The sequence below is a fragment of the Pteropus medius genome, unplaced genomic scaffold, assembly GCF_902729225.1.
Source record: "Pteropus medius unplaced genomic scaffold, Ma_sr-lr_union100, whole genome shotgun sequence".
NCBI classification, from domain to species: domain Eukaryota; kingdom Metazoa; phylum Chordata; class Mammalia; order Chiroptera; family Pteropodidae; genus Pteropus; species Pteropus medius.
The window spans coordinates 9,647,876-9,670,978 of NW_024342471.1; the positions used below are offsets into that span (position 1 = coordinate 9,647,876).

Consider the following 23,103-nt stretch of genomic DNA (forward strand, 5'->3'; position numbering starts at 1 on the left):
GAGTGTTTGTCTCGGGCAGTCATGAGGAGGAATGTGTTGTCAGAGAACAGAATGAGGGGAGGGAGACCACATGGATTCTGTAGTCATACCCGCCTGGGAGGAATGCTGGCTCCTCCCTGCCTCACTGTGAGACCATGGCCAGGAACTTCTGTTTCCTTCCTGTAAAATGAGAACATTGGTCTGCCTGGCATGAGCCCCTTCCTCACTGTAGCCCTACAGGGGTGGCACAGGTCTCGGTCCCCCCATGTATGTGCAGGGACTCTTTCTCCCAAAGATCCCCACCATCAGGGCTGGCAGTGACCAGGAACTGACTTCATTCACTCATGCAGATACTAACCCTGGGAAGAGGGGAGCAAGCCTAGGCCACACGGGGCCCCCACCAGGGCCTGTGGGACCAGCCTCTGCCTTGCTTGCCCCATTGATCCCTCTCTGCCCCGCAGAACCCTGACGCCAACCCACGTCCAACAGCCCAGGACCTGGCAGGGTTCTGGGACCTGCTACAGCTGTCCATCGAGGACATCAGCATGAAGTTTGATGAACTCTACCACCTCAAGGCCAACAGCTGGCAGCTGGTGGAGACCCCCGAGAAGAGGAAGGTGAGCATGGAGCAGTGCGGAGGGGAAGTCCAGGGACAAATTCCTGGTCGGCAATAACGCTGCCCACATCGGTCAGTGCTGCTTGGCTCCCTTCTCCGTGTGTCGTCTTTGAGCTGGGGGCTCACATCCATCAGTTCGCGGGGTCCATGCTCGGCACTCGTCTGGCATGCCGCTCGCTCTGTGCAGTGGAAGCTGCCCCTCTGAAGCATGCCGCCCTGCCCTGCATGTTCAGAAAATGGGGCTCCTGGGAAACATGCCCGCAGCCTCAAGCACAAGTGTAGACACGGCTGTGGGGAACTCTGGAGGCAGAAAAATGGTCCTTCTCCTGGAGCCACACTTCCAGGAGTATATGGGGGCCAGCCTCCTCCCTGAGGCCCAGGCTTCCTTCTGTAAAATGGGCACCCAGTGACCCCTATGGTCATTGTTACTAGACTGTGGGCCTTGTAAGTTCTGATCCCCTAGAATAGCATGTGAAATGTGACCTGGGAGTCAGAGGCCCTGACTGGGCTGCGTGACTCAGGCTTGTTCCTGCCCGAGTCTCTCAATGGTTCAAAGCAGGGGTGGGAACAGGTGATCTGACCATCCCTTCCTGCTAGAACATTCTGAGCTTGCTTTTTGCTCCTATGCCTTGTGCTATTCCCACTATCATCGCTTCTCGTGGCTTCTTGATTCCAAATGTGTGTTGCTTGTGCCCGATGCAGGGAGGCTGGGGCAGAGACTCCAGCTGCCAGCATATAGTGGGTGGTAGTGCCACACAAAAGGTGGCACCTTTATTTTTCTTCCCTCCTCACTGTCTCACTAAAGGAAGAGAAGAAACCACCCCCTCCAGTCCCAAAGAAGCCAGCCAAATCCAAGCCAGCAGTGAGCCGCGACAAGGCCTCCGACGCTGGTGACAAGCAGCGTCAGGAGGCCCGCAAGAGACTCCTGGCAGCCAAGCGGGCAGCTTCTGTGAGGCAGAACTCAGCCACAGAGAGTGCGGACAGCATCGAGATTTATGTCCCCGAGGCCCAGACCCGGCTCTGAGACCAGGAAGCAAATAATTTTAAGTCATTTAAAAAAAAATTACACAAGCTAAATGCAAATGGAACAAAAATTTTTTCAACCTTTAGTATGGTTATTCTGTCTAGAGACCCTGAGCCAACTTTCAAATTGACGCATACAAGGGCTCACAATTTGGCTTTTTTGGGTCCCTCCCAGCTTTAGGTTATGAAGACTTCACATAAAAACAGTCAACAAAAACACCAAACTCTTTTTTTCCTCTTGCTGGCCGTGGTGGACTAGGTAGATGGACTTCGGCGCTTGCCCGGCCCAACCTCCAGACTGCGGTCTTTTTACTTGTTCTAATGAGAACTTAAACTAGCTTGTTTACAAGACGACGACAGCCCAAGGGGAGCCTTGGGCACCTGCCATGTCCGTCCTTCTCCTCCCGGCTACCCCCGCTCTGACCTCAGAGTTTTCATTCTTATGTTTCTCTTTTCCCTTCAGAGCTCACACAGGGGTCACCATCCTGGCTGCCGGCTTTCTGGCTCTCAGCCCCTTTTGTGGTTGAGATCCCAGAGGACAGAGCGTTGGACATACCTCCCCCTCTCCCGCCAAGTGCTCACACACAGTCACACACGTGCACACACACAGATGGAGGTTCCTCTCAGCAGCAGCAACCCTACCCCTGCGATCCGCCAGCCCTAGGCAGGGTCAGGTGGTCGATGCACCTCCAGGGAAGGATGAGGAGGGTTCAGGCTTTGGGGGGAGCGTGAGCTAAAAGCCAGTAATCACACTCCAGACTCCCGCCTTTTTCTTCTCTCCAGCCCCTTCTTCCTTCAGCAAAATGTATGACTCAGAGTGACTTGCAGGGGGCACTTGAGAGAGGGACCCCATGTGTCTGTCCCTGGTTGAGCCTGTGTACAGTACCCGAGGGGCGGGCGGCTGTGTCTATACGTATGTGTACATATGCACATAGACCTTAGAGTGTATATTTAACAAACGCCCATCTGCTCGCCCTTGCCCACCAGCGCCACCGCTGGCTCTCGGGGCACCTGGCAGGAGGCGGGTGTGTGAATAGCATATATTTTTACATGTACTATATCTAGGTGTGTGTACAAGTGTGTGTAAAAATATATACCTTGTGTGTAAGCAGCCCTCTTTTTTTGGTCTCCCACCTGCCCAGCCTCTGGGTTTTCTGTTCTGTTCTGTTTTTTTTTTGACCCCAACCATCCTCCCCTCCTCTGCCCCCCAGCCCCACTCCCAGGGTGTCACAAGCCCTGAGCTGCAATGGCCCGGGCCTGCAGGGCGGGGAGGGCAGGGGGAGGGCGAGGCCCAGCCCGCAGCGAGCTCAGCGCACGAGGGCTACTCTGCTCTGTACAGACTACAGCACTGGAGAGTCCTCGCGTCTGGCACTTGCTGTAGGGGGCCCCAGGTGAACCAAGGGCCTGCTCTGGGCCCCATTCCAGCTTGGCCGCCGTCTGTGACCTTGGGCAAGTCACTTGACCTCTGTGTGCCTCAACTTCCTCCTCTGTAAAATGGGGACAGTCCCTGCCCCTCCCTACCTCACAGGCATGTTGTGAGAATAAATGAGGTAACGTGTACCAAGGGCTCATGGTGTTATTGCGGTGGGAAGGGTCCGGCTGGGGTGAGGCGTGTGGAGTGGACTGTCCCGGAGACCGAGCTAGACCCCTTCCAAATGGCAGTGCTATGGGACAGGCTGACCGGAGCGCAGACCGCGATCCCAGCTCCATCACACACCAGCTCTGTGATCCTGGGCAAGAAAACTAAGCTCTCGGTTCCCTCATGTGGAAAACGTGTGCAACATCTACCTTACCAGCTTCCTCTGAGAAATAAATGCTTAACAGCTGCTGTACAGGAGCCAAGACGGGCTGCCCTCGCTGACCGACCCCGACTCCGCACGCCTCCTGGGACCGGGCACCCAGTACCCACTCCGGCAGCCGCCCTGACAGGCACATCCTCCGAGTCCACTTCCTGAGCAGCTGCTCCACCAGGCCCGGTGCCTGCAGGTCGTTGAGAGCTCATGCTCTCATGGGGGAGACGAACACCGGACGCATCATAGATGAGTTCGAGTCTACACGAGGTGGTAGAAAAGACGACACAGCGCAGGGAGGCTGTGGGAACCCTGACAGCACCACCTAACTTGGTCTGGGCAGGAGCATTCTTGTCAAGCCCAGAGGATGGTGGGTATTAACCAGCTTTGGTGGATGGCGGTGGCGTGCAGGGGAGAACCTGCAGAAAGTACATTCTAGGCAGAAGGAACAGGAGGTTCCAATGCCACATGGTAACAACGTGCCCTTTTTAGAAAGTTCTTGGCCCAAGCTGAGCTGCAGACACCTGGTTTCCTCCGAGTGACCTCAAGCCCAGGGGATGCAAAGAACCACCTTCCCCGGAGCTTTGTTTAGCTGCCTACCCTTCCCCAGTGGGGCCCCTCAGAGCTCACCCCAACCCTGTGGGTCAGACCCCCTGCCCTTGGGGCAGCTTGCTCTCATCTCCGAACCCTGTTAGTGACAGCTGAGTGTCCAGTGACCATGGTGGCTCTTCCTGGGCCTGTCTCTTCCCTGTGACCAGGCTGAGGGGGACATGAAGAGGTTTTTGGTTGTGTTGAGCACTGAGCCAGACACAGGTGTGAGTGAATACAGGAGGTGGCCAGGCTGGACATAAGAGCCACTATCCAGTTGCATCCCAGCTCTGCCCCCGACCGGCCTTGTAGGACTGAGGTGTGGACCGTTACCTTTTTGAGCCTGAGCGTTTCTGCCGCAGCAGCAGAGGGCGCTGAAGGTTAGGTCAGAGTCATAGGGAGAGAGCCTGCTCTCCCTGCATCAGCGGAGAGGGGAGGGAAGCATCTCATGTGCAGAATCTGGGCCCCGCCCCCAGCCCTACTGGCACAGCAGTGGAGGGATCCCCTATCCCGAGTTGAAAGAGTAATAAAATGAACACCACACCCTGTCCTTTACCCAGAATCACCAATTGTCAACATTTCACCATATTTGCATTATGCCCTTCAGATAACAAACTTTTCTCAGCCATTTAAGGGTAAGCAGCATATACTATGCTACTTCATCCCCATATACACCACGCCACTCCTAAGAATAAGAACATGCCTGCATGACCACAATCCCCTTATCGCCTCTAATTTAACAAACAAGTGGTCTGGAGCACCTCCCTCTCCCAGCCCGGACACGAACACCAGCTGAAGCACAGCCACACTCCAAATGCCCAGTAACGTGCTCCGTGGCAGGGGTCCCCAACCCCCAGGCCATAGACAGTACTGGTCCCTGGCCTGTTAGGAACTGGGCTGCACAACAGGAGGTGAGCGGCAGGCGAGCGAGCAAAGCTTTATCTGTATTTGCAGCCGCTCCCCAGCACTAGCATCACCGCCTCAGCTCCGCCTCAGATCATCAGGCATTAGATTCTCATAGGAGCACCAGTGCCTGGTGCCAAAAAGGTCAGGGACTGCTACTCTACAGCTTTTCCTTTGTAGCCATCCAGGACCCTATTAAAGACCATTCATCACTTTCAGTTATCATGTCTCTTAAGCCTCACTGAATCAAAAACAGTTCCCCCAGATTCTTGTTTTTCAGGATATTGACAATTTTTAAGTGTCCAAGCATCTTGTCAAATGTAAAATTTGGATTTATGTTTTCTAATGACTAGATTCAGATTGAACAGTTTGAACAATATGACTTAGATGGTGTCCCATCTCTTAGTTCTATCAGGGAGACATTTGTCACTTCCCAGAGAAGCCTGGAATGAGTCCTCAGCTTCTGCAGTTCCAAAGCCCCAGTCCTTGAGGGAACAGAAAGGACCAGGACAGAGAGACAGGAAGCATCCTGAAGGCTACAGGGTACTGAGGAGGAGGCAGAGGGAGCAGGAGATTCTACACTGTCCTTGGGTCCCCGAGAACCATCCACATGGCTGTGGATCAGAGAGCAGGGAGGCCCAGGTTCCCTCTCTAAACCCCCTGTTCTCCCAGGGTTGTGGGTCCCCAAGCCTAGCGGAGTCCCCATGAATTAGAGACCTAACTTAAAAGCTAAAACTGTAAAACTCTTAGAATAAAACATAGGTGTAAGTCTTCAATGACCTTGGACGAGGCAATGGTTTCTTGGATATGTTACCAAAAGCATTAGGCCAAAGAAAAAGTAAACCATCAAATTTAAAAACACTTGCACTTCTTGAAACTATCAAGAAAATTAAACCATAACCCACAGAATGAGAGAAGATATTTGCAAACCATATATCTGGTCAGGGTATAATTAGCTAGAATATATAAAGCACCTTTGCAACTCAACAACAACAAAAATGACCAAATTTAAAAACAGGCAAAACATCTGATTATTTCTTTGAAGAAGATATACAAATGTCCGATAAACACATGAAAAGATGTTCAACATAACTAGTCATTAGAGAAATGCTAATCAAAAGTGCTAGGATGGCTAGAAGGCAGGGTTAATGAGGATGTGGAGAAACGGAAACCCTCATACAATACAGGTGAGAATGTCAAATGGTGCAGCATCGTGAAAAAGAATTTGGAAGTCCCTCAAAAAATTAAACACTTCAAAACTTATTTGATTTTGTTAATGTCACCTCCAATAATTTTTAATAAAAAAATTTAAACCAGAGTTACTAAATGACCCAGCCATTCTACTCCTATATATAAATATATATCCAAAAAAGATGGAAACAAACACATCCACACATGAACTTGTACACCAGTATCCATAGCAGCAGCATATATAATGGCCAAAAAGTGGAAACAATTCAAATGTCCAACTGATGAATACATAAAATGTGGTATATCAATAGAATGGAATAGTATTCAGCAATAAAAAGAATGAAGTACTGATGCATGCTACACCGTGGTGAATCTTGACAACGTTATGCTAAGTGAAAAGCCAGTCACAAAAGACCACATATTGTATGTTTCCATTTATATTAAATTTCTAGCATAAACAAATCCAGAGACAGAAGGTAGATTAGTGTCTGCGGAAAAGTGGGTAGAGAGTGACTGCTAATGAGTTAGGAGATTTTCCTAGGAGTGATGAAAATGTTCTAGAATTAAAGTGGTGATGGTTGAATAACTGAATATTCTAAAACCACTGAATTGTACACTTGAAAAGGGTAAAGTTTATGGTATGTAAATTATATAAATTTTGTTTTAATTTTTAAACGGAAAAGTGCACAGAAAAGGAGAATTTTGCAAATCATACCTGGTAAGGGATTCATATCTGGAATATGTAAAGAACTCTTAAAACTCAAAAACAAACAAACAAAAACCTAATTTTTTTAAAATAAGCAAAGAATTGGAATAGACATTTCTCCAAAGAAGATGGAGATAAGCACATGAAAAAGATACTTCATATTAGTTATTAAGGAAATGCAAATTAAAGCCACAATGAAATACTACTTTACACCCATTAGGATAGCTCTTATTAAAAAAAAAGAAGAAAAACAGAAAATAAGTGTTGGCAAGGATGTGGAGAAATTGGGAAGCCTTGTACACTGTTGATAGGAATGTAAAATGATACAGCTTCTGTGGAATACAATATAGCAGTTCCTTGAATCTAAAATAGAATTACCAAACAATCAAGCAATTCTACTTCTGGGTATATATTCCAAAGAATCAAAAGGAGGTAGTCAAAAGATCTTTGTACACCTATGTTCACAGCAGCATTATTCACGAGAGCCAAAAGGTGAAAAGAACCCAAATATCCATCAACAGATGAGTGGATAAGCAAAATATGGTCTCTCCATACAATGGAATATTACTCAGCCTTAAAAAGGAAGAAAATTCTGACATATGCTACAAGATGGATGAAAGCCGAGGGCGTTATGCTAAGGGAAATAAGACAGTCACGAAAGGAAAGATACTGCGTGATTCCACTTACATGAGGTACCTAGAGTAGTCAGGATCATAGAGACAGAAAGTAGAATGGTGGTTGCCCAGTGGTTGACGGAAGAGACTAGGGAGTTACTATCTAACAGGACAGAATTTCAGGTGGGGAAGATGAACAGTTTCTGGGTGGATGGTGGTGATGGTTGTACAATAATGTGAATGTACTTAATGCCACTGAATTATACACTCAAAAATGGATAAAATGGTCAACTTTATGTTCTGTTTTGTTTTTTTACCATACACATGCACACACAATAGCACACCTGGTGGGGGTGGGGGTTGCAGAGAACATCATAAAGCCAAATGTTAACAATTGGAGAATCTGGATGAAGGTATACGGGAGCTCTCTGTACAGTTTTTATGACTTCATTGTAAGTTTGAAATTATTTCAAAATAAAAAGGTTTTAAAAAATATGTCCAAAATAGAACTTCTCATCTCTGCCCAAACCTACTTCCGTAGCTAACCTATCTTGGAAAATGGCAGCTCTGCTTCTCCACTTGCTGAGGCCAAAGCCCTTGGAGTCATCCTTGACTCTTTCACACATGTTCTGATCTATGCACAAACCCTATTGGATACTCCTTCAGAATAGTTCCAGAATTCCCCCTTCTCCCCACCTCCATGCTCCCACACTAACCGGAACACATCATCTTGCTGAGGCGCTCCCACTGGGCTCCCTGCTGCCACTCTTGGCCCTTTCGGTCCGTTTTCAACACAATATCCAGAGGGATTCAGTGAAAACATACGCCTCATCATATCACCCTTCTGCTGAGAACGCTCATGTCTTGGGGTGGCATACAAGGACCCACAGGCTAGGTCCCTGTTGATTCAGCCCTTATCTCCAGCCCCTCCTCTCCCCGCACTCCCTCTCCATGGTCACACTGGCCACTGCTGCCTTGACAAGGAGCTGGGCGAGCTCCCCCTACAGGTCTTGTGAACCACTCACTCACTCACTGGGCCCGGCTTTCCTTCAGGTCTGCCCAAATGTCACTTCCAGGAGGCACCCCACCACCACCTGTTACTCTCTCTCCCCTCGCCCTGCTTTGTTCTCCTTTAAGGCACTTATTTCTATCCTCCAAGCCGCGTAGCTACTTTTTCATGGTATTTCCCTCTACAAGACACTTTCTGAGTGTGACGTCAGTTCACTGCTATTTCCCCAGCACCCAGCACAGTGCCAGGCAGGTAGTAGGTGTCAGTTAACATTTACAACGTAATTGGATGTTGGAAAGTTCCCTTGGGAATCTCTGTGTTGAACAAAAAAGGGCTGGGAAAGAAAGCTGGGCTGGGGTCCAGGTAGGGGCTCAGGGTGAGGGGTTCCTTTAGGGGTCAAAATGATAGGACCTGATGCCTGACTGCGGAATTGGGAGAGTCTGTCCTCCCAGACTCCATCCTCCGATGCGATCCAACAAGAAGGGGATAGACGAGCTGCCACCGCGAGGACCCACCCGTGGTCCCCTACCCCTCCCGCTGGTTCTGCGGTGCCACGTCGCTCTTTTTGGCGGCTTTCACAGAATCCTCACCACCACCCTCCCATTTTACAGGTGAGGAAACAGGGCAACTGTAAAGATGACTTGGCCTAGGTGGACCTTCCCCAGCGTGGTCCTACCCAATCCCCATGTACGCCCCACACGGCAGGGGCCGGTCTGGTGGCCCTTCGCGTGAGGACAGCAGGTCCTCTGACGCGTCTCTTCTCTCGGACTGGAAAAAAGCCGTACTTGGCCTGGTGGGAGGAAGCCCTCCCCGGGGAACTGGCGAGGGGCAGCGGGGCCTTGGAGGGAAAGCTGGGGCTAGGGTCTGAGAACTGGGCCTGCCTCGCTGGCGAGGAAGGGACGGCACAGATAAATCCCCCTCCCCAGGCTGTTCGGGCCCCCCACTCACCCTATCGCCTCCCCCTCCCTGCAATGCGGGAGGCCCCCATCATAGCTAGGGGTTCACCAGGAGCACCCCCACCTCCCAGCCCGTGGGTGGAGGCCAAATAAGGCCGAGCTGGTTGCCGAGGCCCCGCCCCGCGTCGCACACATTCTTCTGCCTTGTAAGGCCGGGCGCTGCGCCCCGCCCCCGCCCCCGCCCAGCTCCTACCCGACGGCCCGCTCCGCACAGGCTCCGCACCCGGCTCCACGCACCGAACGAGCGCCTTCTCAGAACCAGGTGGGAGCCGCGACGGGCCCAGATGGTTTAGAGTAGGCGGTGTGACGGCTGGGACTTGGGACAGACCCCACAGACAGGGATGTCAGAGGGTCTCTGGGCAGGGACAGCTGTCGTGGGGCTGGGGCTGAGAGGTGGCTCGGGTCCCACACGGATTCTGGCTGGGGCCAGGCAGCAGGGAGCCTGTTCCCGGCTCTGAGAACCAGTGGTCCTTTGGCGAGAGAAGAGTGTCCAGACTCTACCCCTTTGCTGTGGAGTTAGGGACGCCAAGCCCAGAGCTCCTGGGTGCCCTGGAGGAAGGGAGGGGGTTGTAGTCGCAGGTGTTCTCTGTCCCATGTGTATCACAAACATGAAACTAAGCCCTGTTAGGCTCCTTGAGACCCCTCCAGAGCATCCGTGTCCCCTCCCCCACCTCCTGGGGCAGGAGAGAAGGTTGGATGGGTAACCGTGCCCACACCGCGGAGCTGTGTGCAGTGCACTAGGGGCTTCCCAGGTCTGGGTCATTGGCCCATCTGTGCCTGCTGGGTAGGGAAAGTCTGCCAAGGACCCTGGGGACTCAGCGGGACAAGACTCCGACTGGGGAAACTCTGGCCCTACTCCGTCCCCAGCCCCCAAGCGATTCTGGCTGCTCTCAGGAAAGAGAGAACTCAGCCTCAGATGCGGTGAGTTCATGAGCAAGGCATCTGGCACTGCCAGCCAGGAGGACCATGAGATACGCAGAGAATGATGGGGGACACAGGCCTTGTCTTTGCTGTTAGGATGCGATTTTAGGCACCAAAAGGAGGAAGATAACACCTAGTTGCAGCCAGGCCTAAATACCAGCTCTATCTGATCCCTGGTGTCTGGGACCCCCAGTAGGGGGTAGTGATGGCTCCAGGGTTAAAGGCCAAGCCTAATTCAGCCTAGAAACTACCTCTGGTCACACAGAGCCCTCAGCTGACACAGGCCAACCATGAGCCTCTTGGGACAGATGTTTCTTTCTTGTGTTCAGGCCTTGAGGACACCAAGGGCTATTTGCCACCCACTGACCCAAGCCTAGCCCAGGGGTCCTGGCTTCCGATTGGACTCTGCCCCACTCACGGGCACTCCACTTTCCTTCTCGGGCCTCAGTTCTCTTAACCTCCTTGCCCTGCTTCCCAAGATTGCTGGGATGGAAAACTGTAATGTTCAGTGCTCTCAGCCATGTCACTGCCCCTTGACAGAAGAGGGTGAGGATGGGGTAGCTGTGGAGGCCGAGGGGCCCAGGCAGGACCAGAGCAGTGGGTGAGCTCCTGGCCACTCCTGCCTCCAGCCATGGCTCCCTCTTCCTGGCCATGGCTGCCCTAGAATGATCATCACAGTGGACTTCTCCTCAGCTGCCGTCTGCGAGTGCCATGAGTCAAAGTTCCTAGAGAACACTGAGCTCAGGGAAGCACTAAGCCACAGGATGACGGCACTCCCTGCCAACAGCACCACCCCGCTCAGATCCTGGGTGAGAAGGGCTTTTGTCTGCCCACCCTGGACCATGTGAGAAACACAGAAAGCCAGGTGTGTCGGCTGAGTGGGACATGGCAGCCAGTGTCTCATGACGATAGGCAGCTGTGGCCCTGGGGAAGGGCTGGAGCTGGCCAGGACACAGCTCAGGGCTTAAGATCTCAAAGGCCAAAGCCCAAGAATGACTTGAATAGGATCATGGGATAGAGCTCTGGAGACAGTGCAAGGGGCATTCATAACCATACAATATGGGGTTAAAAAAAGAAAAAAGAAAGAAAAAGAAAAACAGGGTGAGAAAGATTTCTGGAGGCTCAGGACAGATTTCTGGACAAGGGGCTCAGGACAGAAGAAAGGGGACAGCAGTCCTAGGGCCTCAGCCAGGCCCACTATCCCAGCTGAGGAGCACACAGAACGAGGTCTTCAAGGGCACGGTCCCCACAAACCATGACAACGGTTCAGGGAAAGGGCCCCTTGCTGGGCTCAGTTTCCCCATCTGTACAATGGAGGCAGCAGACTGGCCACTGTTACTCTCACAGTTAAAACATTTACTTGCCCCACTGTGGGCTTTGGTGTAAATCGGATTTACACCAGCCTGACTGTGAAGGAGAGACTTTTAAGTGCTTATTGTCAAAGCAAAAGTGGGGAAACTGTTCCTCAAGGGGGTGTCTCAGGAACTGAGCTGGAGAAGAAAGGACATCCCAGGGGGAGAGACCAAAAAGGAAAGTCTGGGGGCTTCTAGGAAACAGCTAAAGGTCCAGCTTGGCAGGATCACAGATGGCAGGAGGGCCACAGTGTGGGGTACCATGGTCAGCCAGAGAAGGGCCTTCGATGCCAGGCTGAGGGGCCCAGACTTGCTCCGGATAGTGGCAGAAACCTTTGAGGGCTTCAGGGTAAAGTTACTGGTGCAGGTCTGGGTCTGTATGGGATGGGAGAGACTGGCTAGACTAGGAGGCCAGGTCTAAACAGGGGTGACAAGAAGCTGGGGGTCTCGGCCTGGGGGACCTTTATGCCCCCATAAGCACTGAGGACTGAGAACCAGGAGCAGGACCCAAATCAGGTCTATCACCCACCTAGGGGCTGGCGAAGTGTGGGCAGCTGCGGGGAGGGGAGACTGTCCAGACCACTGGCCTTTCCGAACCTCCAGCAGGGAGCTCAGAAGCGGGGGAGAGGGGAGGAGGAGGAGGAGAGTCAGGAATGCAGGACCGCTGATCGCTCCTTCCCGCTGGAGGGGAGACAGGGAGCCTCGGAGCCTCCCACACGGCCCACATTGTCACTTGGAGAGAGAGAGATGGACAGTGGGTGAATGCTACTAAGGATTAAAGGAGATAAGCACAGAAACGGTTGGCACTGAACCCAATCCTAAACGTTTTATCCAAAGAGCAAAAACAGCTTACTCTGTACCTGGCACCATTCCAGGGCTTTCGTGGGTACTTCCCTACTGCTGGGCCCTCCTCATTGTCACTATTCCCAGGTGAGGAAACTCACACAAGAGAGGCAGAGGAAGTTGTCTAAGGGCCTTGTGTCTGCATGAGCTGGGTGGCAGGAACCCCAAGCCTGGGGGAGGCCTTGAATACCAGGTCCAGGCATTGACAGCTGATCCGGGGTATACAGGGTCCCGTGGCCCAGGGTCACAGGCTCTCCCTCCACACCCTCTTCCTGCAGGGAAGCCCTACTCGCCTGAAGCCAAGATGTCCAGCAAGCGGGCCAAGGCCAAGACCACCAAGAAGCGGCCACAGCGGGCCACATCCAATGTCTTCGCGATGTTTGACCAGTCCCAGATCCAGGAGTTTAAGGAGGCCTTCAACATGATAGACCAGAACCGAGACGGCTTCATTGACAAGGAGGACTTGCATGACATGCTGGCCTCACTGGGTGAGCAGGGACAGGGGTGTGTGGGGTCTAAGTGGGCCCGGGAAAGGCTGCAGCTGGAGCAGGCTGTGGGGCTGCACGTCACTTAGGGAGCACTTCCTGTGCCGTGACGCATGGGACCCACCCTGGACAGTAGGTGCCATTACTTTCTCCATTTAACAGATAGGGAAACTGAGGCGCGGAGCAGTTTGGTGCTGGATGTGACTGCTTCAGGCAGATGTGTGGATTGGGCTGTCCGGTACCATGTCATTTAAAGGCAGTAATCAGCAACTAAGAAAGTTTGACTGCACAGACTTTCCATTGTACAGACAGGGAGACAGACCTAGAGAGAAAGCCAGAGCACCTCCCCTCCTTCACAGGTCACCCATGCCAGGCTCTCAGAGCTTCTCTGACTCCAGTGACTTCTCCGAATCAGAATCTTAGAGCTGAAAGGCTCAGGAATCTAGTACAGTTCACTACTGCTCAGATAGGGAAACTGAGGCCCAGAGGCCAGGCCTCCAAATCCCACCACCCCAGCTTATGGCCCTGCCCTCACAGCCATCCCCATGTGCTGGCCAGACAACCCCTGTCATGCCCAGTTCCTGGCACCCCTTTCACCCAGGTGGAGCATCTGAGCCAGACATGGGCTGGGGAAGAGGGGCAGCCCCTGACAGCAGAGGAGGCAGCCTGTGGTGATCAAGCTCTAAGCACTGGGGCCAGAGTCAGTCCCTGGCACTGCCCCTCCTAGCTGGGCAGCCCCACTCGGCGCCCATTTCCCTTCCTGTGCAATGGTGATCATGGTCCTCGTGTGTGCCCCCAGGGTGTCTGGCAGAAGAGCTGAAATCAGACACTGCCCCCACCTTGGGCACCAAACTGAGACCTGGTGAGGGGAGGGGCTGTGGGTCCTGACGTCACAGCTCCTTCTGGGCCTCAGCAGCGTAAGTGAGGTTCAGAGGAGACGGGCACAAAGACTCCTTCCCATTTATGAGTTAGGACCCTTCACCCAGGACTCTAAACCCCAGAAACGTGATGACAGCCCTGGGCATCTATCCAGAAAAACCCGCACTCTTGTTTGTAGCTCATGTCAGTGGGTCTACTGATCAGTCACAGCCTTCTGGTTGAGAACGTCACCCTCAGGTTAAAAAGTGAGAACAGCAAATACTAAAATAATAACAAGAAGCAGCTCTGCAGGTATTAAATTTTAAATCTTTGAGATCTTAAATCTCGAAACAATCCTATTGGGTAAATGTGATTATCATTCCCACTTTACAGCAAAGGAAACAGGCTCTGAGAGGTTAAGTAATTTGCCCAAGGTTACACAGCTACTAAGTGGGACAGCTGGGATTTGAACCAGCCGTTGATTGAGTCCACAGGGCTGTGATGATCCTTATATGCGTCTTACAACCATTGCCTTCTTCATCTTCATAATCCTTTTGAGGCGGGAGGAAGGAATTGATGCATAGAGCTGGGATTCAAACCCCGGCCTGTGTGACACCAAAGCTCATTGATTTAACCACTTTCAAAACTGCCTCGAATCCAGGACTGCCTGGGTTCAAATGCCGGCTCCACTCCTTACTCACTAAGTGACCTTAGACAAGTTGCCTCACTGCCGTGCATCAGGTCCCACATCTGTGAAGCCAGTGTAAGAATGCTGACCTCACAGGGTGTTGTAAGTTAAATGCAATAAGGCAGGGGAACGCCAGACACAATGAGCAGTCAGCAAATGGTGGCTCTTACGCTTGAGAGAGCACTACGATCTCAGATACCCAGGAGGAAACTGGTCAGGGCAGATGGGAGAGCTAGTGGGAGGGAGCAGACAGACAGCTGGCCACCCAGCAAGATGCTCGACCGTTTGACTGTTTACATAACTTCCTATCTCTTGTCTGAGAGGTTCTCACACCAGCCTATGAAGGGAGGGGAAGACAGGGGATGAGGGATGACAACAGGCACGAATGCCTCGCCCACTACAGGAAAGAACCCCACGGATGAGTACCTGGAGGGCATGATGAGCGAGGCCCCGGGGCCCATCAACTTCACCATGTTCCTGACCATGTTTGGGGAGAAGCTGAATGGCACGGACCCTGAGGACGTGATCCGCAACGCCTTCGCCTGCTTTGATGAAGAGGCCTCAGGTCAGCAGCCTCCTGGAGGTCTGGACAGGGCCAGCACTAAGCACCCTACTTAAGGCGCCCCCATGTATACAAGTGGGGCCAGGCCCGGGACTCCAGGGCCTCTGCGCCCATCAGCCAGAACAAATCACCCATCTGCCGGTTACTGGTGCCAGAACTGTGAAAGACGCTGCTTCCTTGTTCTCTCCCCCAAGTGCTAGACCCAAGCAGTCCACATCCACCAAGGCCTCCCACTTCTTGAGTTTATCTGTTGGTCCAGCATGCTTTTATTAAAGCAGGACACATCCAACCCCACACACACACAGCCCCAAGCTCCTACACAAACACTCACAGACAGTCCCATACAGAACTCTTCCTTCTGGGGCCCTGGCGAGCCCAGACTGACCGGAGACTAGGGCTGTGTCCTTTCCTGGCTCCCTCACCTGCCACAAGGTCTTCAAGAACAGGTGGGGGGCTGAGGGATGAGGAATGTTGGCCTGTCCTGGCCCAGTCCAGCCCATCTCACAGACCTTGGCCCTGCCCCCAGGTTTTATCCACGAGGACCATCTTCGGGAGCTGCTCACCACCATGGGCGACCGCTTCACAGACGAGGAAGTGGATGAGATGTACCGTGAGGCACCCATTGATAAGAAAGGCAACTTCAACTACGTGGAGTTCACCCGCATCCTCAAACATGGTGCCAAGGACAAAGACGACTAGCTCCACCCCCTGATCCCCCAAGCCCAAGCCCCTGTCCCAGTCACCTGCTCCCCACACACGCTGTCTGTACCAGCTCTGTGCCCACGGGACGTTCTAAGGGGACTGTCCCTCTGAAGGGTTAGGGGCTCAGCTCCCAGTGGAAGAAATGGGCCAAGAGAGCACAGTGCCAGGCAAGGGTCACACAGCCAACGTGAGGCAGGTGTGTCCACTGTGACCCTCCAAGAAAGGATCACTTAGGGGGCTGGGCCTGAAGGCACCCAGGGAAGGCCCCACGAAAGCCCAGGCCACAGCTATTGCCTGCCCATCCCAGGGCTGTCCCCACAGGAAGGGCCCTGTGTTCTGCCTTGGGACAGCACTTCACGTGCACCCCATGCAGGGCATGAAAGCCCTTTCCCAACCACTGCCACAAGCATAAGAACCTCACCAGGGCCCCTTCTCAGAGGACAGGATGCCAGACCCCTTCCCTCCAGAAGATGCATGTAGGCTGGAGTTTGTCTCAGGGGAGGCCGAGTGTCTAATAGAAGACTGAGCACTGCTTTGGGTCTGCGTGTCTGTGGTTGGTGAAATAAGGGCTCCCCTAAGCCTCAAATACCCTCCCACCCTCTCCTCCATCCCTAGTGGCTGCCTGGTCCTCTTTCCCCTTCCAGGGTTCGGCTGAGACCAGTCCAGCAGTAAGGAGTGGACAGAGGTGCTGAGGGAGAGGGCAGTGGGGAGGACCCATGGGAATTACCACAGCAAATTCTGGTGGGGGGTTCTGGGCCTCTAGAGGGGCAGGGGTCGAGGTTACACAGCCTTCAGGACTAGAGCCTGGATCTCCAGGGTCATGTCGGTGCTCCTGGAGAAAGGCAGGCTTTGGGAACAGTGGGAAGGGCATGTCCCAGTAGGTCAGGAGTGGAGGTGGGAATGAACCAATTTAACAGACTGCTGAGGTCAGCTCCCAACAGCCCCAGGTGCTCTGGGCTGTGCCATCTACAGCTGGACGGTCAACTCAGCCACATGATCAGCAGTGAAGCGGGCCACAGCTTTTTACATTCCATGTGCACACAAGGTGGGCAGAGCTGGGGTCCCTGTTAATTTGAATGATGGGGACACTGACAACAGTGCCTGGCACATTAGAGGAACAGAAATATTGGTTGAACAGAGAGCCAAGAGGGGCAGGGACTGCGTGAGGTCACCCAGTGTGTGTACAGCAGAGGAAGGGCGGGAGACCCTCCATGGGGCTCCGGCCAGGACTGGACACATTCTGTCTAATCCCAGGAAAGGTCAGGGAGCAGGTGCTGGACCCAGCTTGGTCCTGCTGCCTTCTCAAGGTTACCCAGAGCCAGTCAGCAACAGCACACAGCAAAGGTCTAAGGTCAGCACCAAGGAAGTGCTAATCACTAAGGGGACCCTGCACCGGCCCAGGAGGCCCTAACCTCCCACAGGCCTCTGCCCCTACCTCAGCGACAGGCCCCTCCCAGCCAGGCCGAGGTCAGAGCCCCCTGAAACTCCTCTTGCTCCATTAGTTATTGATCTCAACTCCAGATAGAGCTGGCTCCAAACAAGGTCCAATCTGGCCCCAAATCCTAGACTCAGTCCGGACCATATCTTTGACCCTGGCCCTAGACTATGGGCCCTGAGCAACCCTCAGCTCAACCCAGCGCTGAGCCTGGTAACCCACTCACTGCAGCCAGCCCTGAGGGAAGCCCAGAGCACTGGCCACGTACATCCAACACCAGGGTCACTGTGGCACCAAAGACCTTCATGGAAGAAGGCAGGGACATGGTTAGGAACGTTGGTGGAGGGATAAACAAACTGATCAATGAAATAGAGAATCCAAAACAGACTCGCACATTTGTGAACTTGTTCTATGACAAAGATGTTAGATCAGCGGGGAAAGGAGGAACTCAATAAATGGAGGTGACACGGAAGGGGCTAAAACAAAAAATATCTCTCAATGCCAAGAAACGGTGAGGGAGGGAATGGGGAGCACCCAGAATTCCCACACACTGCAGGGGGTGGGGTGTACACAGGTACAACCACTTTGGAAAACTTTGGCAGTATCTGCTAAAGCTGAACAGACATCTACCCCAGGACTCAGCAATTCCTCTCCTAGGTATGTACATGCCCAACAGGAATGTGGACGCAAGTTCACCAAAAGGCAGGTGCCAAGATGCTCCCAGCAGTGCCACCGTAATAGTCCCATCCTGGAAACAACCCGATCTGCCCACCAACAGAGTGGACGAAGAAACGACAACGAACCACAGCTCCATGCATGAACCTCAGCTCCACGCATCGACGCGGATCGATCTCACAAACAGGTCAAGCAAACTGCAGACACGAGGACACACTTGTATCAGTCAGGATTCGATTAGGGGACAGAAATCACACGGGTCATTTCGACAGATTATGTAATATAAATAATTGCTAATGAGGTGTACAGTTTTAATTAACTCCAAGGGTAAAAAAGAGAACACAAGCAATTTGAAAATATGAGTGGAAGTATAAGAAACGAGAAAATTTGAAGAATGACTCACGTGAAGAAAGTGAAAATAAAATATTTGCAAATCATGTATCTGATGAGACATATATAAATAACTCTCACAAACTCTAAAAAGAGAAAAAACCCAATTTAAAAATAGGCAAAAAATATGAATAGACATTTCTCCAAAGAAGATACACAAACAGCCAATAATCAAAGATGCTCAACATCATTTGACATTGAGAAACGGATGGCAATGATAACGAGCGTTGGAGAGGAAGTGGGAAATTAGAACCCTCATACACAGTTGGAGGAAATGCAAAATGGTGCAGCTGTTTTGGAAAATAGTCTGACGGTCCCTCAAGATGTTAAACGTAGAGTTCCCACATATCCCAGCAATTCTACTCCTAGGTATGTACCCAAGAAAATAAAGACACACATCCACATGAAAACTTGTAAACATAAATGTTCATAGCAGCATTCGAAATAGCCAAAAAATAGAAGCAACCAGATGTCCATCAGCTGACGAGTGGATAAGTGAATATGGCAGATCCAGGCACTGGAATATTATTCAGCAGCAAAAAGAATGAAGTACTGATTCATCCTAGGACACAGATACACCTCGAAAACATCACGCTGTGTGAAAGAAGTCCTTAACAAAAGACCATATATTGTATGATTCTATTTATATGAAATATCCAAAATAGGCTAATCTATAAAGAATAAGGTAGATGAGTGTTGGCCTACTGCTGAAGTAGGGAGGGTGCAGATGGCGAGTGAAATTAGATAATGCTGATGGCTGCGCAAATCTTTAAATATACTAAAGTTAACTGAATTGTACACTTTAAATGGGTGAATTTTATGGTATGTACGTCAGTAAAGCTGTTAAATAGTAACTAGTCAAAAAAACCCTCTCTTTTCATTTTTTTTTCCCCTCTTCAAAAGCTAGCACATTTAAACTATTAGAACTTCTATTTCTTTCTTTTCTGGAAGTTTCTATATTTTCTTATATTTCTGTAAACCTCATTAGCTCCGATAAACCAATCAAAACAAACTTCCTTAAATTTAAGAGCTGTTTCACTTACTAATTAGCACACTGTGAAGGTGGGAAAATATTTCAGACTCAAAGAGATACACTGGAAACTTTCAGCTTCGGTTCTACAACCTCAGCCATGTGACAAAGTAGATCAAGAAACACAAAAACCCACTGGCCCCTGTCTCAGTGGGCTGTTCTTTCAGTGCGTTCCGACTTCTGCTTTTCTCAACATTTTCCTAATTGATTTGAGCTCACAAATAAGCAAACAAACTATTAAAAAAAGACTAACATCCGATTCTCTCTCATCTCCCGCTGGATAGAGAACAGATCCCGACTGCCTGATAGAAATCAACAAACAGACTATAAAACCAATTGTCAATCACTGCTGCCAGCAGTGGGAAATAGCTTGGCCAAAAACTAAAACCAAAACTCTGAGTCAGAAAACAGAGGGAGGGAGACAGAGAGGAGGAGGAAGAGAGGGAGAAAGAGAGAAGGAAGAAGAGAGAGGAAGGAGAGAGGGAGGGACAGAGGGAAGGAAAGGCAGGAAAGAGGGAATGAGAGGGAAGGGGAGATGGGGAGAGAGGGCAGAGAGAGAGAGATGGAGAGAGACAGAGAATGGGGGGAGAAACATAGTCAGTGAAGGTAAAGTTTTATTGATGCTTGAAATTCACACCAGGGACCAGAAAAATGTGTGCCTTAAAATCCATGAGACCCTCTTCACAGACAACAGTTTGACTGTGGCAGGTAAGTCCACTGAGCATCACACTTGGGATGTCTGCCAAAACTCGAAAAGCATAATGTTCGAGAAGTTAGACATGACTCTCAGCCTTTCTACAAAATACCTGACCAGTACTGCTCAAAACTGTCAAATACATCAAAAACAAAGGGACTGATTTGGAAACAACCTCATAGGTTCCAACACCCTTCACAGTAAATAAACAAACTGTGGTACATTCATCCAATGGAATGCTATCCGTCAATGAAAAGGGACCAACTGCCTGCTGGCACGCAATATGAGTATATTAAAAAGGCATTATGCTAAAAGAATGCAGATTCCAAAGGCTATATATTCTATGATTCCATTTATATGACAGTCTGGGTATGGCAAAATTATAGAGTAGAAAAACATCTTAGTTACTGCCAGGTGCTAGGAGCCAGAAGAGACAGAGTATAAAATGCTCATGAGGGAACTCTGGCGGGGAATGGGCGGGGGGGATGGAACTGTTCTATAGCTCGATTGTGGTGGTAACTGTATGACAGTAGATGTTTGCTAAAACTCATTTTTTAAAAAGGGTGAATTTTCACTGTATTAAAATGAAACAAGGACTTAATATTTAAAATATTACAAGAAGTTTGAGACTTTAATAGGCAACGGGCAAAGTATATAGAGGAGATTCACAAAAAGGGAAATTTCAACTATCTAACAAGTACAATATAGCAACCTCTGGTGCTCAGAGAGCAGATTAGAAATGAGAACACTTGAAACTTCTCAGATTGTCAGACATTACAGAGATGGATAACACCAAACACTGGCAGAAATGGAGAGGAAGGGGAACCTTCACACACGGGGTGATGGGGGACAGATGCCAACCCCTATGGCGCAAGCCTCCACTGGAGACATAACCCCGAGCAGCTGTGCACAGGTCCCAAAGGGGCAGGACAGCATGTTTACTGCGGTGGCACTGACGGTCGCAGGGCGCTGGAGGGAACCTAAGAGGTTGTCGTGAAGAGAATAAATAAGTGAACTGTGATGGATGCACGCTGTGGAATCCCAGGCAGCACTCTGATGCAGTGAACTAAACGCTCACCGTGGCTCAATGTTAAAAACGTGTGTGTGGAGGAGGAGGAAACAGAATGAGAGCTATCACCGACTTAAATGTAATTTTTAAACAAGCACAGGATTTTAAAAGCAGCATAGGATCGGTCGAGGGAATGTTTATAAATTATCTGAGGACCCAAAGAGAACATTTTAGAGGGGATTTGTAGGGGGCGGGGGACTGGAAACACATGGATGATGGCAGTGTCACGATGGGGAAAGGGTGGGAGAGGAGGAGGTGGGGGCTGCCTGGAATGGGAAAACCGAGTGAGACTTAAAAGAGTAACTGAAATTAATGGGGTCTTGCCTGATGGATAAATCCCCACCAAGTCAGATGTACGGTGAGTGAGTTCACAATAAGTGACTGAGGTTTATGTGAACTTCAGAAGGAAACCTGGTCATCTTAACTGATGAAGAAAGAAAGTCAAAACAGGAGAAGGGACCTTGCCCACAGTCTCGGTGCGTGAGTGTGGGGCAGGGTGAAGAGAGAAATGCAGAGACAGATCTAAAAAGCCTTCGAGGCCAGGAGAAAGCGTTAGGATTTTCCTCCTCTCTGTCCCAGACCACCAAGGAGTCTTTGAAGGGTTGAAGCAAATCTGGATCAGATTTGCCCAAGAAAGAGCAATGGGGATGCAGGTGAGGGGACTCGCCTAGAGACTGGGTACCAGGTACCAACATGCATTTATCCAGGGCCTGTTATGGGAGGTCTGAGCGGGGTGGGGGACAGTTTACCATCCAGCACGGGAGAGAGAGACAATAAACCACGAAATCAACCACTACAAACTAGGTGAAGCGTGATGCAGGAAACAGATAATGTGCGGTGCGGGGGCAACCAGTCCAGAGTGGTCAAGGACAGCCTCGCCGAGGAGGTGACGTTTAAGCTGAAATCAGGGGGTAACAACAAGGGTTAAAAAACTCAAACACTAAGTGAACGTGAACTTGGCATGAAGTGGAGTGGTTCTAGGACACTGGGAGAGTGTGCACAGGACTATAAATGCTGTGGGAACCACTGGAAGATTTCAATCAGGGACAGACTTTCATTTTTATTGGGCACTTACTATGGGCCACTGGCCAAGCTCTAGGATACTTGCATTTTATTCTTACAAGTCCCCCATAAAGAGGAGCTATTATTAACCCGATTCACACTTAAGGAAACTGAGGCAAGAAAGTCAAATGACTTACTCAAGTCAAGGTCACACAATTAGCAAGACCCACATTTAATCGCTGTGTATGATACTGCTTAATAAAATAACGGCCCACACTCACTATACTAATTACTATGAGCATTTACTACATGCCAGGCAGTCTGGTTCCAGGGCCCCGCACTTTCCATGTCACTGACCAGGAAAAGGGTCTTTTAAAGAATTCCTCTGGCTATAAAATTATATGGGCGAATCCCTGTCCCTCTCTGGGCCTCAGTGTCCACATATGTAAAACGAAAAAGGTGAACTTATATGACAGAACGTGACAGCTAAAGGGAACTTCAGTGTCTCAGTCATGGCCCAGAGAGGGCCAGTGGCAAGCACAAGGTCGCCCAACCAATTTGGAACAAATCCCAGCCTAGTCTGCTTTCCTAATGCCAGCTGCCTCTTGAGGACCTCCAAGGTCCCCCCAGTTCTAAGATGTTAAGATCCCACCTCAAGGGGTCAGCGGCCCGGGCCTGTGGAGCCCTTAAAGCCTCTGGCTGGCTCTTGGGCACCCAGGCTGGATATTTCTTTTCTTCAAAGCTAGAACTCAAGGTGGCACAGTGGTGGCCACAGGCAGTGACTACAGCAGCAACTAGAAAGGACATGACAGACACTACCCTCCTGCCTACCCATACCCCTACCTGATCCCCACACACATCCAGAGTCACCATGGGCAAACCACTGACTTCCATTTCCACCACATCTGTCAAATAAAGGAAAACCATCAAACCAGCTTCATCAGTTATTGTGAAGTTTAGAGTTACTTTACATAATCACTTAACATGGGACCTAACTCCAATAAACTCTGAGAAATTACCTG

The 23,103-nt window shown here is 50.7% G+C and overlaps 3 protein-coding genes across 9 annotated transcripts in view; 2 read left to right on the forward strand and 1 right to left on the reverse strand.

The window, feature by feature from the left end:
* LOC120603613 (disks large-associated protein 4-like) overlaps positions 1-3,178 on the forward strand; it is a 57,652-nt gene extending 54,474 nt beyond the window's left edge. For 3 of the 4 annotated variants that reach the window (XM_039864259.1, XM_039864262.1, XM_039864261.1), the window contains exons 6-7: positions 441-596; positions 1,401-3,178. In XM_039864259.1, coding sequence (XP_039720193.1) covers positions 441-596; positions 1,401-1,619 — 375 coding nt within the window. In that variant the 3' untranslated portion in view covers positions 1,620-3,178. Of the gene's footprint in view, positions 1-440; positions 668-1,400 lie in introns of all 4 variants that reach the window. The other variant, XM_039864260.1, reaches the window with a different exon arrangement.
* The window catches only part of LOC120603617 (formin-like protein 5), a 45,601-nt gene that overhangs the window by 3,049 nt on the left and 19,449 nt on the right, over positions 1-23,103 (reverse strand). The gene's annotated exons all lie outside the window — the stretch shown is intronic.
* On the forward strand, positions 9,506-16,319 carry MYL9 (myosin light chain 9). The gene is made up of 4 exons (XM_039864286.1): positions 9,506-9,637; positions 12,770-12,979; positions 14,926-15,087; positions 15,611-16,319. The coding sequence occupies exons 2-4, from the start codon at positions 12,796-12,798 to the stop codon at positions 15,781-15,783; spliced, it is 519 nt and encodes a 172-aa protein (XP_039720220.1). The 5' UTR covers positions 9,506-9,637; positions 12,770-12,795; the 3' UTR covers positions 15,784-16,319.